This window comes from Passer montanus, unplaced genomic scaffold (assembly GCF_014805655.1).
Source record: "Passer montanus isolate IOZ18808 unplaced genomic scaffold, ASM1480565v1 scaffold109, whole genome shotgun sequence".
NCBI lineage: Eukaryota > Metazoa > Chordata > Aves > Passeriformes > Passeridae > Passer > Passer montanus.
This window is the reverse complement of record NW_024357502.1, coordinates 2,436,889-2,452,497: the sequence shown is the minus strand read 5'-3', so window position 1 is coordinate 2,452,497 and position 15,609 is coordinate 2,436,889. Positions and strand designations below refer to the sequence as shown.

Genomic DNA, 15,609 nt, shown 5'->3' with positions numbered 1-15,609 from the left:
GAACTGGCAGTGCTCCACCAAAATCCCAGATCCACCGAGTCCCACGTGCCCCAGGTCTGCCCCACACCCAAGATGTTATCAGAGTAATAACACATTGCTCAACCAAATCATAAAAAGGGTCAAATTATGGAGACCTAAGAGAAACAGAAACCCTCTTTTAAAAGGGCAAGAAAGGAAGTTAATTCAGAAACAAATTATCCCTTGCAGTATGAAAAAGTGCCCAGCAGAGGTAATCAGTCAGCCAGCCTTTTCCTGTCCCCACACAGAACAACAATGACACTTCTTGTTCTCAACCACTGCCAATAAATCTTCCTTTGCTGAGCAGCTCCAGGCACCAGCTTTGAGAAACCAGGATCTGCAAGTGAGGAACGAAGCTGTGGCCAGGCCAGGCAGCTCACCCACAGCTTGGCACGGGCTGGTCTCAGCCACAACACCCCCACTCCAGGCTGGAAGTCCTTCTGGCCTGGGAAATGCACCTTGCTGTGCTCCAGGAAGACTCATCCTCTCCAGGGGGAAGGATCTCCTCCAGGTCAGTGCATACTGAGAGCTCCTTTCCATCATACAGCACCTGCAGGAGCTCCCCAGCACCATCTGGGATGGCCCAGCATGGGGGGAGAGGCCCTTAAAAGAAAATTAATTGGTTCTCTGAATTCAAAGAACCCTTGCCAGATGTTAGCTGTGGCACTGGGGCCATGGTTTAGAGGAGAACACGGTGGTGCTGCATTAAGGGTTGGACTTTTCCAACCTTCATGATTCTATACGGAGACATCTCATCCCTGTACAGACCCTGCAGGTAGCAAAACAAGCCATCTTTCTTCTTCAGGACCCAAATTCCTAATGCAGAGGTTGAATTTGAGGTTTTCTTTTCATAAAACAGCACCTGCAAGAGCTTCAGCTCTCTACCATAATCTGGGAAAACCCAAAAAGGGTGGAGAGGCCTTAAAAAACATTATATGGTTCTCTGAGCCCAAAGAACACTTGAGAGATGATGGTTGTAAATTCTGGAGAAGAGGCTCTTGCTTACAAGGCTCCAAATCTTGTAATCATTCCTCTAAATGAAAATATTTGTTTTAAGCAGTCCAACTGTTTTAATTTCCCATTTTGCCCTTTAAAAGAATAATCTGAGGAAGAGACAGCAAGTGAAGCATCTCTATTTGAAATCTATTCAACAGCTAAATCAGACAATGTGACTCTTCTAGAAACCCACAGACCTCTGGGTCTGGAAGAATCCTTAAACACACAAAATAGACTTTCATTACTTCTGTTGAGAGAGACACCAGTCACATCTTTCACAGTAATACATTAAATTTGGGATCTTACTCCTCAAATTTCGATTATCTCAACAGCAGCCTTGCTGTTATCCAGTATCATCTCACAATACCTATTTCTGAGAGGCTACCTGGGTTTTTCTGAGTTAAACTCCTCCACAGGAGTCACTGCCACAGCAGGCTACATCAAAGGCAGAAATTCTATAGCAACACAGAGCACACAAACCACTGAACCACTCTTTGCTTGCAGAGAGGCTTTTCTCCCCTCTGCTCTGCCTGTTAAAATAGCTTTAGGAAATCAGTTTAATGCCCAGTCCATGTGCCTTAGCAATCCAGCCAGAAGAAATGGCTCTAAACTACTCCATCCAGACTATGGGGCAGCTTGATTTCACATTTTTCTAAGGATTCAGCTCTGGAAATCAGCAGTTATATCAATCTGCTGGCAGGGAGAATACAGCCTGGAAGCTGGGATGCCTGGGGAGTTCCATCAGCTCAGGGATATTTGTTCCATAACCCACCAAGCTGATGTTTTCCCTAGCAGGACATGAGGGAGAAAAATCCACCAGCATCCAGTTAAGTCATGTTAAAATCATATATCCTTCACTCCAAGAGGAAAAAATTAAAAATCAGGCATTTTTATCTTCATTTGTCAGGCAGTTAAAGAAGGAATGGGGTGTGACAGGACTTGGCTTCTGTTAGAGTCACCTCTTCATGGGATAAGGAGGGGTTTCTTGGCCTTTTTGAGGCACAAAACTGCAACACCAAAACCAGCAGCTCCCACTGGAGCTTCTTGCCCATTTTTCCCAGTCCAGACATGGAAAACATCCAGTTTACCCTTCTGTTCTGGGATCATGGCAGGTCTGGGTGCTCCAGAGGGAGCTCCAAGAACCCTCCCGGCAGCACCTCTGCCTGCTTCAGTCATTCCATGCTGCAGGTCCTGCCAGCAGCTGAGCTTCCCCACTTAAATAACTGAGGAAAACAGCCCAGCACTCCCCACACTGGGACAGGACTATCCTTCATCCCAGATTCTCCAAGGAAACAACCAGGGAGGCAGAGGAGATCTCTGGGCCAGTTTGGGTCTTCCTGTTCTGGCAGAGCTGTGTCCATGGTTTCAAAGGTATGAAATCTTGTCCTGGGCTGACGAAGCTCATCTGTAACTTTCAAGATTTGCTTTCTAGTTAGGAGATGACCATATACACAAATCCACACTGGGACAGGACTATCCTTCATCCCAGATTCTCCAAGGAAACAACCAGCAGCAGCTTCCCAGGGAAGCAGAGATGAGATCTCTGCACCAGTTTGTGTCTTCCTGGTCTGGCAAATGGAGGAAAAAAGAGTTACGTCCATGGTTTCAAAAGTATGAGGTGTTGTCCTGGGCTGATGAAGCTCATCTGTAACTCTCAAGATTTGCTTTTTAGTTAGGAAATGATCACGTACACAATGGGAAACCTTCATTCTTCCAGAGCTGGACCCTGCTGGTCATGAAAGGCTTTGATACTCTCAGCTCTCATTTCAACAGAAGAATCCCAAGTTTTCCATAAGCTGACGTAGCCTGGTATGGCCTCAGCAAGATCAGGTTTTGGTCATTCCTGACAAAACCACCCCCAAAGCCTGCAGTGAATCAGAATTCAGTTGTTTTCCTGGATTTCACTGGAACATTGAAACCTTGACATCTTCAATTGTTCAAGGGTTTGTTCTGCCCTGTGGCTGAAGCCCAGCTCCATATGGAATGTCTGACCTTGCTGGAGCTTCCCTAGACCCAAAACCATCAGAAAAGCACCAAATCCAACAGAAGCAGAACAACTATTTCAACCCCAGGTTTTCCCCACTGCTCTTCTCACAGAGGATAAATCAGATAAGAAATAAGAGCCTTCTTTCCAGCACAAAGGAGAGGGAAACATATTTTTGTTTCCATTAGGAATGTTCTTCTGCAGCCAGGCTCTGCACAACTCAGTGAATATCCTACAAAATTCTTTCATTTCTCACCCCAAACTAATTTCACTTGTTATTATTTCCCCTCATCATCTATGCAGAAGCAATACCATCAAAACCTTATCTATGAGCTGTTCCTCCTCATTAATATAATCTTATTATATCAATTTTATCTCATCCACCAAGAATTAAAAGTTGGTTAAGGTGCACCAACCAAGCAGTGCTAATTTAAAATTTAGCAAAGAGTACAGACCAAATGCAAGGATAAAGAATAGCAGATATCTTAAAGGTTCTTCCCACTCATATGGAAAATTTTTTCATCAACAAATTCCTTTTACTTCAGAGGTTTGGAAGTTGTTTTGCAATCTGACTTCAAGAAAAATGTAAGATCTAAAAATATGGTTCACAATCTGTTGCACAATAACTCCAGCAGAAATACAGTGCAATAATTAGATAATTATAGTTAATAACTCATCATTGCTTTCCCACCACTTTCTTCTCCCTCTTCAGAGCAACAAAAGGAAGAAACAAGGAAAGTTTTGCACAAGACACCTTCAGGCTGTGAGCTTATTTTTTAAATCATCTCTTGTCATGGAAGCCAGGATTACTCACATGGATGCATTTAAAGCTCTGGCTCACTTTCCTAAGAGGCTGAACCCACCCTTTTCAGTCTCATGTATGTAATCACAGCATTTGTATCCTGACCTTTAAAATGCTTTGGTGTTAAGGCAACACTCCCCAAAACCCTTCACAGAGCTGCCTCACCCCAGAGGATCAACTTCCATCCTCTGCATCAGCAGCACCTACATGTCCTTACTGCTGTTACCCTTCCTGTGGCATCCAAAGAGGAGAAAACTGCCCAAAAGTGCTCTTGGTTGACACTATTTTACTTTTTAAAATAGTTTTGTTCATTGTGGTCCTGCTCTGTAAGTGCCAGGTGTAAAAATGTAGCATAAAAGGCACAAAATCATCCAGCTCTCTTCTCTGTCAGGACACAGCCCTGATAAACCATCACTTCTTTTTCACATGGAGATATCACATCCTTCTCTTTCATAACAGATTCAAAACAAGGGGGAGATTTTTCCTTGTTTGTTGATTGTGCTGTCTCATTTTCAATTTTTTTTTAATCCTCTCTTTCTCTCCACTTTCCCCAGCCATAAGCAGAGGGCAGGAGAAGAAGTGCAAGCAGAAGGAAAACTATTGTGACAGTTGTCCCAGCAAACTGGCTGTGAAGGCTAAAATATGTGCATGCCTTTAGGCACCTATCCCACATATCCCAGCCATTTCTCTGGGAATTAACATATTTCTTGACAACTCTGACTTTAAGACTGCACAGGAATAAAGCAACAGAGTCAAAAAGGCATTGCTTTGGCTGGCTCAGGGACTCAGGTTCTGGCCTGTCCCCTGTGAAGGGACAGCCTGGCTCACCCCACAAGCCTGACTTGGAGACAATAACTTCAAACCCCAGCTCTGGTCAAGTGCAAGCTGGGGTGAAGCCACCACAACTCATAAATCCCAGGTGACAGAGCTCTTAAGGGCCTGCTCCTCCAATGTTTAACAGTGTTGACAATTAATCAGCATCCAAATTAATTGTCAGACAAAGTAATCAGTGTCTAAATAGTGTGGAATGTCTGACTTCAATTTTCAGCTACAAAGTTTGGATGGTTCCATCAAAGGACCTAAGAAATCTTTTGGTCCAGGCTCCCAGACATTGGCAGGCAAAGCAGCCCATGAACCAGTTTGCTTGTCCCTTTGAGAAGTTCCTTTATTAGCATTTCTCAGTAATTAGCATCTTCTGGCTCATTTTTTCAGCATTCTTAGCTTGTTAACAGCAGATTTCTATAACATCCAAGAGCTGAATGCCCTGGAGGGGTTGTGGTCACCTACTGCATGTGTTTGCAAAGAGAAGCAGCCCAGAGAAAGACAGATCCCACAGGATGGATGGAACAAGCACCACCATCTTAACCCAAAAGGGCACATTCTGAACCTCTGCTCCTCCCAGCAGAAAAAGGTTTGGATGTCAGGGATTTTGCTCATCCAGCACAGGTACTTACATGATACAGAGCCAGGACTGCTGATACTGCACCCCCGTGACTGTGGCTGTGACCCCTTGAATTGTGTCTGATAAAAGGTGAACTGGGAAGAGAAGAGAGGGAAACATCACAGGCTGTCCTCATTTATTCTGCAGCTGTAAATAACATTTCTTTCTAAATGGGAGCTGACTACTAATCCCAAGCATTCCTATCTGCCCAGTGGACTGATGAAGGGGTGGGGGCTGACAGAGAGAGATGGAAACATTTGTCCTGCTGCTTTTGAACTGTGTCCTTAAACTATTCACAGCTTAGAAAAGCAGCTGCTTTCTCCTCCCAACATCATCCTACTGCAGTACTGGGTTATTAGATTAGCATTATCCACCACACACACACAGACAGGACTGGGAGGGGTGTCACCTTTCCAATCCCCTGCCCTCTCTCCCCCTCTTCCCAGCTACTGCTCTCACACTATTTTACAGCACTACTTACTTTTTGTTCTTTATTGGCAGAAAGCCTAAATTAAAGGGATTACAAATGCGAAGCTCTAAGACAGGTAGCAAGAAGTAACCAAAGCATGAACATGCTTACTACATGCTCAGGACTTGACATATCTGTTAAACAAATTCACTCAGGCTGTGACAGTTACATTTGAAGTGCGATGGACATGTTTGTACATTCGTTCCTGTTGACTCTGAACCATCAGGGGTGCCTACAGAGAAACAATGCTCAGTTAAGCTTCTTCACATCTTGGGCTAAAAGGCAGTGATTTTTGGACTACACTACAAGATTTGTTCATAGCTTAAGGTGATACCATTTGTTGATAGCTTAAGGTGACACCATTTGTTGATAGCTTAAGGTGATACCCAGCCAACAACCTTGGCTAGGGCTGCCCCAGTTGAGCTTCTGGAGGAAAATCAAGTGTCTCCAATCTCCTCCAGTGGGAGTGACACAAAGGATCAATCCTCCCCAGTTACTCATCCAAAGCAGGCAAAATTCCCCAGCCTGTGTGAATTCAGGTGGAGAATCACAAGGCAAAGGAGCTGTTGCTGACGAGGACAAGCAAACCAAAAGGGTCCACGCAGACAAGACACCCCAGTGCTGCTGACTCCTCACCCCAGAGAGCACCACAATGGGTGATCTTAGTGAAACAGGGGCAAGACTCCACCAAAACACAAAAACCCTGGAGAAATGAGGCCCTTCAGTTTGAGTGGCATGGAAAAAAAATCGACCCATGGGATCACATGCAACATGCAAGCCTGGGGACCACACAGTGATTGTCCAGCACCCCACCATGGCAAGGATGGCAAATGAAGAGCAGCCCACCAGCCAAAGCAAACCAAGAGCTGATTACCGTTCCCTTCCCGTGGGGTCCCTGAATCTGTGAATAAAGTGCTCATGATTTTTTCAAAGTTGCAGCTGGGCTCCATGTTCTCGGGATCCTCGGCGAAGTGTTTCAGCATTTCCCGGAGAACATCGTCCAAGGACGTGGCTGTTTCATCCAGGATGATGCTGGCTCTGGCCAAGAAGCCATCCAGGTCTCGCTGGGCTCTGACCTCCTCCTCAAAGTTCTTTAATTTCAGGTACTGTGTTGAGAAAAGGTCAGAGCATGAGACAGATGTACACAAAACCAGCAAAGTAGAATCTGGGTCCTTCACAAAAAGTTTTGCTGAGGTTACCATCCAATCAAAGATTCTATTGGCCATTCAGATCACAGGAGAAAAGGCATTTTATGCATTAATGCATTGAAGGTTTGTATTTTCAAGGCTTATCCTAACAGAGTGCCCACAGGTGAATGCCCAGGTACCATTTACACGCATACACAGAAAGCAGAATTTTTTTCGCTGGGCTCTGACCTCCTCCTCAAAGTTCTTTAATTTCAGGTACTGTGTTGAGAAAAGGTCAGAGCATGAGACAGATGTACACAAAACCAGCAAAGTAGAATCTGGGTCCTTCACAAAAAGTTTTGCTGAGGTTACCATCCAATCAAAGATTCTATTGGCCATTCAGATCACAGGAGAAAAGGCATTTTATGCATTAATGCATTGAAGGTTTGTATTTTCAAGGCTTATCCTAACAGAGTGCCCACAGGTGAATGCCCAGGTACCATTTACACCCATACACAGAAAGCAGAATTTAAAAAAAAAAAAGGTTTTTCTGTGATTGGTTGTTGGTTTTTGGGTTTTTTTAGCCTAGAATAAGTTGGTCTAAAAGCAAAAAGACTTAAGGTAGCATTTAAAATCTTTTTTAGGTTCAAGTAATTCAGGAAGTTTGAAAAAATATGGGAAAGTTATTTGAAAGAAATGGACACTGAGATCAGCAACATGAAAAATTACCAGCATGAATCTCAGTGCCAAGTCAACACAGTTGTCCTCAAATTGGGAACCATGCTCCCAGTTAGGGAGCCTGAAGTGGGAGGTGGAGAATGCCATTCCAGCCCACTAGAATAAGTTGGTCTAAAAGCAAAAAGACTTAAGGTAGCATTTAAAATCTTTTTTAGGTTCAAGTAATTCAGGAAGTTTGAAAAAATATGGGAAAGTTATTTGAAAGAAATGGACACTGAGATCAGCAACATGAAAAATTACCAGCATGAATCTCAGTGCCAAGTCAACACAGTTGTCCTCAAACTGGGAACCACGCTCCCAGTTAGGGAGCCTGAAGTGGGAGAATGCCATTCCAGCCCATCACCTTTTCTGACATTTGCTAAATTTCTGTTCTTTCCACTTCCATGGAAGTTTTCTTCCTTTGTAGATTTTGCTTCAAAGCAACAATAATAAAAATACAGCAGAGGCTGAAACTATCCCAGCTCTCTGCCGGTTCCTTCTGTCTCAGACTTACTGGCCTTGAAATGGAAGAGACAGCCCCAGTGTGCTGGGACTCAGTTTCTTCATGCAGGAAAAGTGAATTCTTTATTCACACAACTCATTTTATGCAGTTTTTACAGCCCTCATGGGCAACTTTAACTGGTTAATAGCTTTCTTGCTAATTACTCTGTTGATTAGTAAAAGGTATTTTATTTGTCTATCAAATCTCTCTATTCTTGAATTGTTTACATATTTTCTTCACTGATTCTTATGGGACTGATCTTATTGTTTATATAGGTGCACTTGTTTTTTACCCTAGAAATAGATTGTTGTGTGAACAAACTCTCATTTTCAAGATGTTTTTGCATGAGAACTTGCAAAGTACTTAGCTTCAGTGATAGGCCAGCTATTAATTTAGCAGAGCAGACCTGATTTTATGAGGTTTTCCTTTTAGAATTTTTCTACCTGTCCGTGACATGTGTTCCAGAACCTCAACACCTTTCTGTACCTGTCAGCTGAGAAGGTGATTAATAGAGTGGTCAAACTACAAATGCCTCATTCCTATTGCACAGTCCTTGGAAATCCACACAGAAGCACTGGGCAAGGAGGGCTGGCAGTCCTGGCCCTTTACATATTTTCTTCACTGATTCTTATGGGACTGATCTTATTGTTTATATAGGTGCACTTGTTTTTTACCCTAGAAATAGATTGTTGTGTGAACAAACTCTCATTTTCAAGATGTTTTTGCATGAGAACTTGCAAAGTACTTAGCTTCAGTGATAGGCCAGCTATTAATTTAGCAGAGCAGACCTGATTTTATGAGGTTTTCCTTTTAGAATTTTTCTACCTGTCCGTGACATGTGTTCCAGAACCTCAACACCTTTCTGTACCTGTCAGCTGAGGTGACTGACTGAATGATCAAACTACAAATGCCTCGTTGCCATTGCACAGTCCTTGGAAATCCACACACAAGCACTGGACAAAGAGGGTTGGCAGTCCTGGCCGTCTCCTTCAACAGCCTGAGTGAGGAAATGGGAACTGAGCTGTTCTATGGATCTTCCTTCCCATGGGAAACCTGCCAAGCTCAATTTGTGATGCTGAGAACCAGATTGTCAAGAGACATTGAAACCCTCAGCTCCCCTCAAGCTCAGGAAGAACCAAGCTCTGAATTGCTTTTACAAATCTGATCCCCAGCTGCCTCCCCAGCCAGGACCATGCCACGTTCCCCCCAGGGTACAGGGCCACCCCAGAGCCTGACTCATGGGTCCTCTCCTTCCATACACACTCTCTCTTACCTTTTCCATTTATAGACACAGGCAAAAAAATGCTAACATCTCCCTAATTACTGTAATTATCACAGCAACTATCAAGTTGTCAGTACACATCCATTGCAATTAGCACTGTTTTACTTTGCATCAATCACTCTTTCCACAGCATCCTTGAGAGGGAGGATTCTCTGAAGCGTTTCAGCTCCCACCCCCAAGGCTTTGGAACCATCTGCTCGTAGGAGAGGAGACAGTGACACAGCTCCAACTCCACCTCAGAAGTGCAAGCAGTGAGGCTGTCTCAAAGTGAGACAGATTAACACGCACCTGGAACAAGAGTTTTCAAAATAGCAAAGGTGGCTTTGTGTCACCAACTCCTTCACGAGAGAAGCAACCAGAAGCAGAATAGCAGAAGGAAAAAGGTGAGGGACGGCAAAAAATTAATCAAAGGCATTCATGTGGGTTATCTGGCCAGATCACAGAATCACAGAATGGTTTGGGTTGAAAGGACCTTAAAGATTATCCAGTACCATCCCCTTCCACACCTTCCACTATCCCGGGTTGTTCAGAGCACTATCCAGCCTGGCCTTGGACACTTCCAGGGTGGGGCAGACACAGCTTCTCTGGGCAAGCTGTGCCAGGGCCTCACCATCTTCATGATAAAGAATTTTTCCTAATATCCAGTCTAAACCTACTTTCTTTCAGTCTGAAGCAATTTCCCCTTGCCCTGTCACTCCAGACTATTATAAGTTATCTCTTCCTATCTTTCTTGTAGCTCCCTTCAGGCACTGGAAGGCTCCAGTTCATCTCCATCAACAACTGATCCTGCACTGAGCTGTGCTTGACAGCACCGGCAGCAGCTCATTGCAAGGCAGGAGGATTCAGCTCCAGCTGAGCCACAGGCTTCAAGTAATGCCTTGAGAAAACAACTTTCCATGCCTCATGGCTGTTTCATTTCCCTGCTGATGTGCCTTTATAGGAAATAGGGGGAAGACTCATATTTATCATCCATTTATCATTATTATCACTCCATGAGATTAGGGAAGGCATTATAGAGTCATGGAATGGTTTAGGCTGGGAGGGAACTCAAAGCTCATCCAGCTCCAACCCCTGCCATGTGCAGGGACACCTTCTATGAGTCCATGGTGCTCCAAGCCCTGTCCAGCCTGGCCTTGGGCACTTCCAAGGATCCAGGGGCAGCCACAGCTGCTCTGGGCACCCTGTGCCAGGGCCTCACCACCCTCACAAGGGAGCATCTGTAACATCCAATCTAAATCTACTCTCTGAGCTTAAAGAGGCTTTATGCACATTAAACATCACAAGGCAAGCAGCCACCATGAAAGGAGAGAAATCCATCACTCCCTGAGACACACCAAAATCAAATTACTGGAAGCATTGGCACAGCAAAGCCTCAGCAACAGCTCAGGCACAACTGTTCCAGCCAGGACCCCCACTGGCTTCAGGGGAGATTAATGAATGCTCCCTCACTAATATTTTTAGCTGGATAGTCAAGTCACACCAGGAAACTTGATGCTGGAAACTTGATGCTGGAAACTGCTTAGGAAGAAACCCAAGTCAGCTACCCAAGAGTCATTTGAACAGCTCTGGGCATCCTTGATTGCAAAGCTCCACTTTGCACCGTGACAGGAACAGAGGCTGTTGTGCCAAAAAAAAAGGGGAAAACACTGAAACAGCCACCCCTGACTTCAGGCATGCCAAAATCACACATTCTAACTTATCAACAAGGCTCAAAATGCAAGCTCTCTGTTGGCTGGCTACTCAGGAGACACCTTCACTTAGAGCCACCAGCACATTTTTTGTGGTGTCCATAAAATGCCATTCTCCTGAGCAGAGCTTTGCCTGGGTTGCTGCCATGGTCCTTTGGGCCAATTCCCTAAGAACCACTCTGTGATGGTGATGAAATAACTCAATCTGTGTGAAGAACCTTTATTCCTGCCCACCAAGTACCCTGCCAGACAGCAAATTGCCTGAGACACAAACTGCCCTCCCAGAACCACAGGCTTCCACCAGAGACAGGGACAACCTACAGGGAAACCTCTCCAGACAAAGCTTCTCACTTCTCTGCTGGTGATTCCCCCTTCCCAGACACTTGGAGCCATCTCCACCATGAGTCAGGTCTCAATTTCCTTTGCATTTGAAGCACAAAATTTCCACTCATCCTCCCCGGAGGGAAAAACTGGCAGAAGTGTCTTTTTCTCAAGCCCTGCTAAAGCTCTCTGGTATTTGTGGCTCCACAGCACACTAAAATGTTCAAGCATGAACTGTAGGCCAGAAAAAGCAAGAATCCTGCAGCTCTGAAAAGCAAAAACAAAATAGAAGAGACACTTATGAGTTAGCAGTTTCCAACTATTTCTTATCAGAGGCAGATCCTGCATTTGGGCTTAGAATTTGCACTTTTAAGTGATTAAGTTCTCAGGTTACTTTCAGTCAAGTGTGTATGACTGAGAACCTTGGCACTGGGATTAGACAAGACAAATTAGGGATAAAGAAATTTTCATTCCTGAGCATGGAATTGCTTATTTTAACTTTCCATGATTCTATACCAAACAATGTTTAATATTTTTTTGGTGGTGGCTTTGTTTTGGGTAGTGTTTTCTTTAGTATTTATTACTTTTGGGGTTTCTTGTTAACTTGGGGGAAAGTTTCTAAAGCTATCGCACATTTCCTCCCACTACTAATTCAGCCTTCTGAAATATCTTTTCAGGATTTGAGCTGTCTTAAAGTCCTAAAGCAAAGCAGAATTAAAGAGCTCCCTGGGGTTCCCTAAAAACCCCCAAAGCTTACAAGGCTACACAAACTAAAACCTCAAGTTACAACCTGCAACAAAGCCTGACATCCAAGATCTCAGGCACTGGCACAGCTGCCCAGGGCTGTGGTGGAGTCCCCATCCCTGGAGGGATTTAAAATCCCTGTGGATGTGGCACTTGTGGACATGTCAGTGGTGGCCTTGGCAGTGCTGGGGGAATGGTTGGATTTGGTGATCTTAGAGGGTTTTTCCAACCTAAATGATTCTGTGATTTACCAGGATCAGTGATGCTACAAATTCCCATGGCAAGAGCCACTCCTTCCAGCCCTCAGGCAACAAGTCAAGACAACTTAATGCACCACAACCCTAAAGGCAAAACTCCACATGGTACTAAATGCAGAATCAGAGAATTAAAGAATGTGTTGGGTTGGAAGGGACCTCAAAGATCACCCAGTGCCACCCCTGCCACAGGCAGGGACATCTTCTCTATCCCAGATTACTCCAAGCCCTGTTGCTCCAACGTGGCCTTGGACACTTCCAGGGAGCCAGGGGCAGTCACAGCTTCATTGGTCACCCTGTGCCAGGGCCTGTCCACCCTCACAGAGAAGTCATTAAAATACCAACCCAATTCCTCCCTGAGTACTTTCTGTGCCCTTCCATCACTGAAGGTTTGGAATAACAAAGCTTATCAAGGTTTTTTTTGCACTTTCACCTTATCATTAGTGAGTTACAGTCTCAGGAGCAAGTGTAAACTAAGTGTGGGCTCCTAATCCTCCTCCTAGCCTGCTTGTTTCCAGGGATTTCACTCCTGCTGAACCTCATGAAGGACGACTGATTAGCTGGAATAAAGAGGGAAGCAAATCCCAGCCATGTCTGCTGTGTGTCTCTGTTTCCAGCTCCAGAGGAGCTCAGCAGCCAGGACCTCTACAGCACACGCCTGGATCCCTGTGGAGGCAGCTGCAGAAGAGAAAGTGATGAATTAACATGTCAAGGAATTGTCTGGGACAAAAAGCAGTGGAACAATCAGAATTACAGAGAAATTGTTCTGAGAATGAGCAGCACGTGGCTTTTTAGGTTTAAAGAAAGGAAGAGGAATTGAAGAGAAGAAGCATTTAAATGCCTTTTGCTTAGGCCAGTGACAAGCAGCCCCTCAGTGCGTTTCATGCTCCTTTTCTGTACTTCTGGATGATGAAAAACCAAATTGGTCACAAAGCACCTCTACTTACCTTCCTTGATGTGTGCAGTAACACGCAGCCAGAACCTTCACTTTCAGCTGGAAAGAAGGAAAAAAAAAACCCCACATCAGAAGAGTGTTACTATCAGAGGTACCTGACAGGCAGCAGGAGCTGAGCAGGAGGCTCAGGAGGAGGTGAAGCATCACTCTCTTGGCAGGGGATGATCTCTAGAGAAAAGCAGAGATTCAGTTTTTACAACATCTCCCATTTTGGAAGCGTGAACCAAGCACGCTTGGATTGGCATTATCTGATCACTAGGGGATTGTGTCTTGCAGCTTTTTTTGGCCGGGTTTTTGTAACTCTGATGTATTTTTACTCTTCCCTTCTCCCCCTCCCTCTCCACCTCCCCAAAAATCTAACTCCTAATCCTTGAAGTAATCATTTAATCCAATGCATCGTTGTTTGATAGATTGAGGCTACGATTTCATGAGTCACCCTCATTTGGAAACCCTCCTTGTCCTCGTTAAGGAGTCAACAGTAACAGCCAGGCACTTCCAAGGGATTGCAGGCAGTGACTCCAAGATGAGCACATTAATGTCCTGTCAACTCACCACGCTGCCTCCATAAATCTGAGGAGAAAGCAACACAGCTCTTGGGAAAGAAAACTGCTGTTTAGGGACTAGTAAATGTCATTGAATACACAGGATGGGGGAACCCGGGAAATTCCCACTTCAAACTTCCAAGCGCCAACAATAACATTTTCTTAGAGTAACTACAAAGCATTTTTTGGGTATCAGCTACAAAACAAAACAAAATCAAGCTGTATGTGCCAAAAGTCCACTGCTTGCAGCCAAGGCAGCCTCTCTGTGGCATTATTTGTCCCACAGGTACTTTTTGTGCAGAGAATCACAGAATGGTTTGGGTTGGAAGGGATCTTAAAGACCATCAAGGTCACCTTCCACTTTACCAGGCTGCTCCATCCAACCTGCCTTGAATACTTCCAGCCTGGCATCTTTCTCCTTAAGTTCTCCAAAAAGCCCACCAAAAGCTTGAGCTGCTACCAAAATGAAACACATGAACAGCTTTAATTTGAAGGAGTGCAGCAGCAGCGTGGAAAAACCCACTGAAGACCAAAACTTTTCCAGAGGCCAAGCTGTGGAAAACTACAGAGATGTAACAAGGAGTTACAGTTATTCAGATGAGGGGTTTGCTTCCTTTCCAGATCTCTAATTCCAAATCCTAACCTGTAAGACCTGTTGCAATCCCATGACTTGGCCGTGCACCTTCAAGCCAAGCCCTGCTGCTCTCCAAAAAGTAATCTGAGGGTGCAACTCACATTAAAACTCCAGAACTCCAAAAAAACCCCAATTATCTTTTGCATGCAGAAAGCTGCTTTAAACAAAATCACTGCTGATCAAACAGAAATTTGAGTTTTGCCCTCAACAGGGTTCAAAGGCTCCAACTTGAAGTGGGAGCAGAGCTTTAGAAAAGAGGGAAAGGACTGACTTCATCTCCCCCTAAACAAAATGAGGTGGTTCAGAAGCTTTGGTTACATCACCTAACTTCTCCCAAATTTCACTTGGATGCTGCACATGTGATTAAAAGCATCACTTAACCAGACAAGTCTGCTGCTGCAACAGCCCCAATTATTCCTGCTTTTGATGCGCTTTTTGGAAAACACAAGCTGTTTCATCTAAAAAGTGCAATTCATTATTAAAAAGCAAGCACCCAAATAAACCAGAAACATCAAGCATTTTCCCCAGGCTCTTCACATCTGTAGTTCTCCAATGCTCACTTACCCAACTTCCAGCCTAATTACACATGCAGAAGTATGCGGGAAGATTTGGAAGCCCATAAATATTCATTGAGGAGGAAACATGTTTTGGTTTATCTGCTTTTGCAAGAAATAGTTCTGGAGAGACAAAAAGCACCCACAATCCTGAACAATAGCAGGCACATGCTGAAGAGAGAGCTGCAGCCTGTCCTCATGGATACATGGAAATGGAACAGAAATTCTCGTTGTGCTTTTATCAGGCAGCAACTCTTGGTTCCTCTTATCATTTTCAAGGTGTATCAATCTTTGCTGACAGCTCTCTCACGTACCCAGCTGGAGGAGCACCAAGTGCTGCTTTATCAACACAAGCAAAAACATCTCATTGCATCTGTTGGAGCAGGATCTTCCAAACTTCTCAAAAAAACTGTTCTGGGTATGGAGGTGGTGTTTTGGGAAGCCCAGAGCCTCATCCATCATTCATCCCAACAACACACGGTTCGGATTTAATCCAGGCAGGGAGATGGACGGATACAGGCATCCCAGCTCTGGGCTGGTACCTTAAATGCTCACTGGAGTGCTACAAAATCACTCAGA

General features: G+C 44.5%; 1 protein-coding gene across 5 annotated transcripts in view; it reads right to left on the bottom strand.

The window, feature by feature from the left end:
- The window catches only part of SLC4A11 (solute carrier family 4 member 11), a 98,377-nt gene that overhangs the window by 47,349 nt on the left and 35,419 nt on the right, over nt 1–15,609 (bottom strand). For 4 of the 5 annotated variants that reach the window (XM_039723821.1, XM_039723805.1, XM_039723829.1 and 1 more), the window contains exons 4-7: nt 13,293–13,339; nt 6,585–6,816; nt 5,880–5,942; nt 5,255–5,336 (exon numbers count right to left, since the gene is read on the bottom strand). In XM_039723821.1, coding sequence (XP_039579755.1) covers nt 5,255–5,336; nt 5,880–5,942; nt 6,585–6,816; nt 13,293–13,339 — 424 coding nt within the window. The remainder of the gene's footprint in view (nt 1–5,254; nt 5,337–5,879; nt 5,943–6,584; nt 6,817–13,292; nt 13,340–15,609) is intronic. The other variant, XM_039723814.1, reaches the window with a different exon arrangement.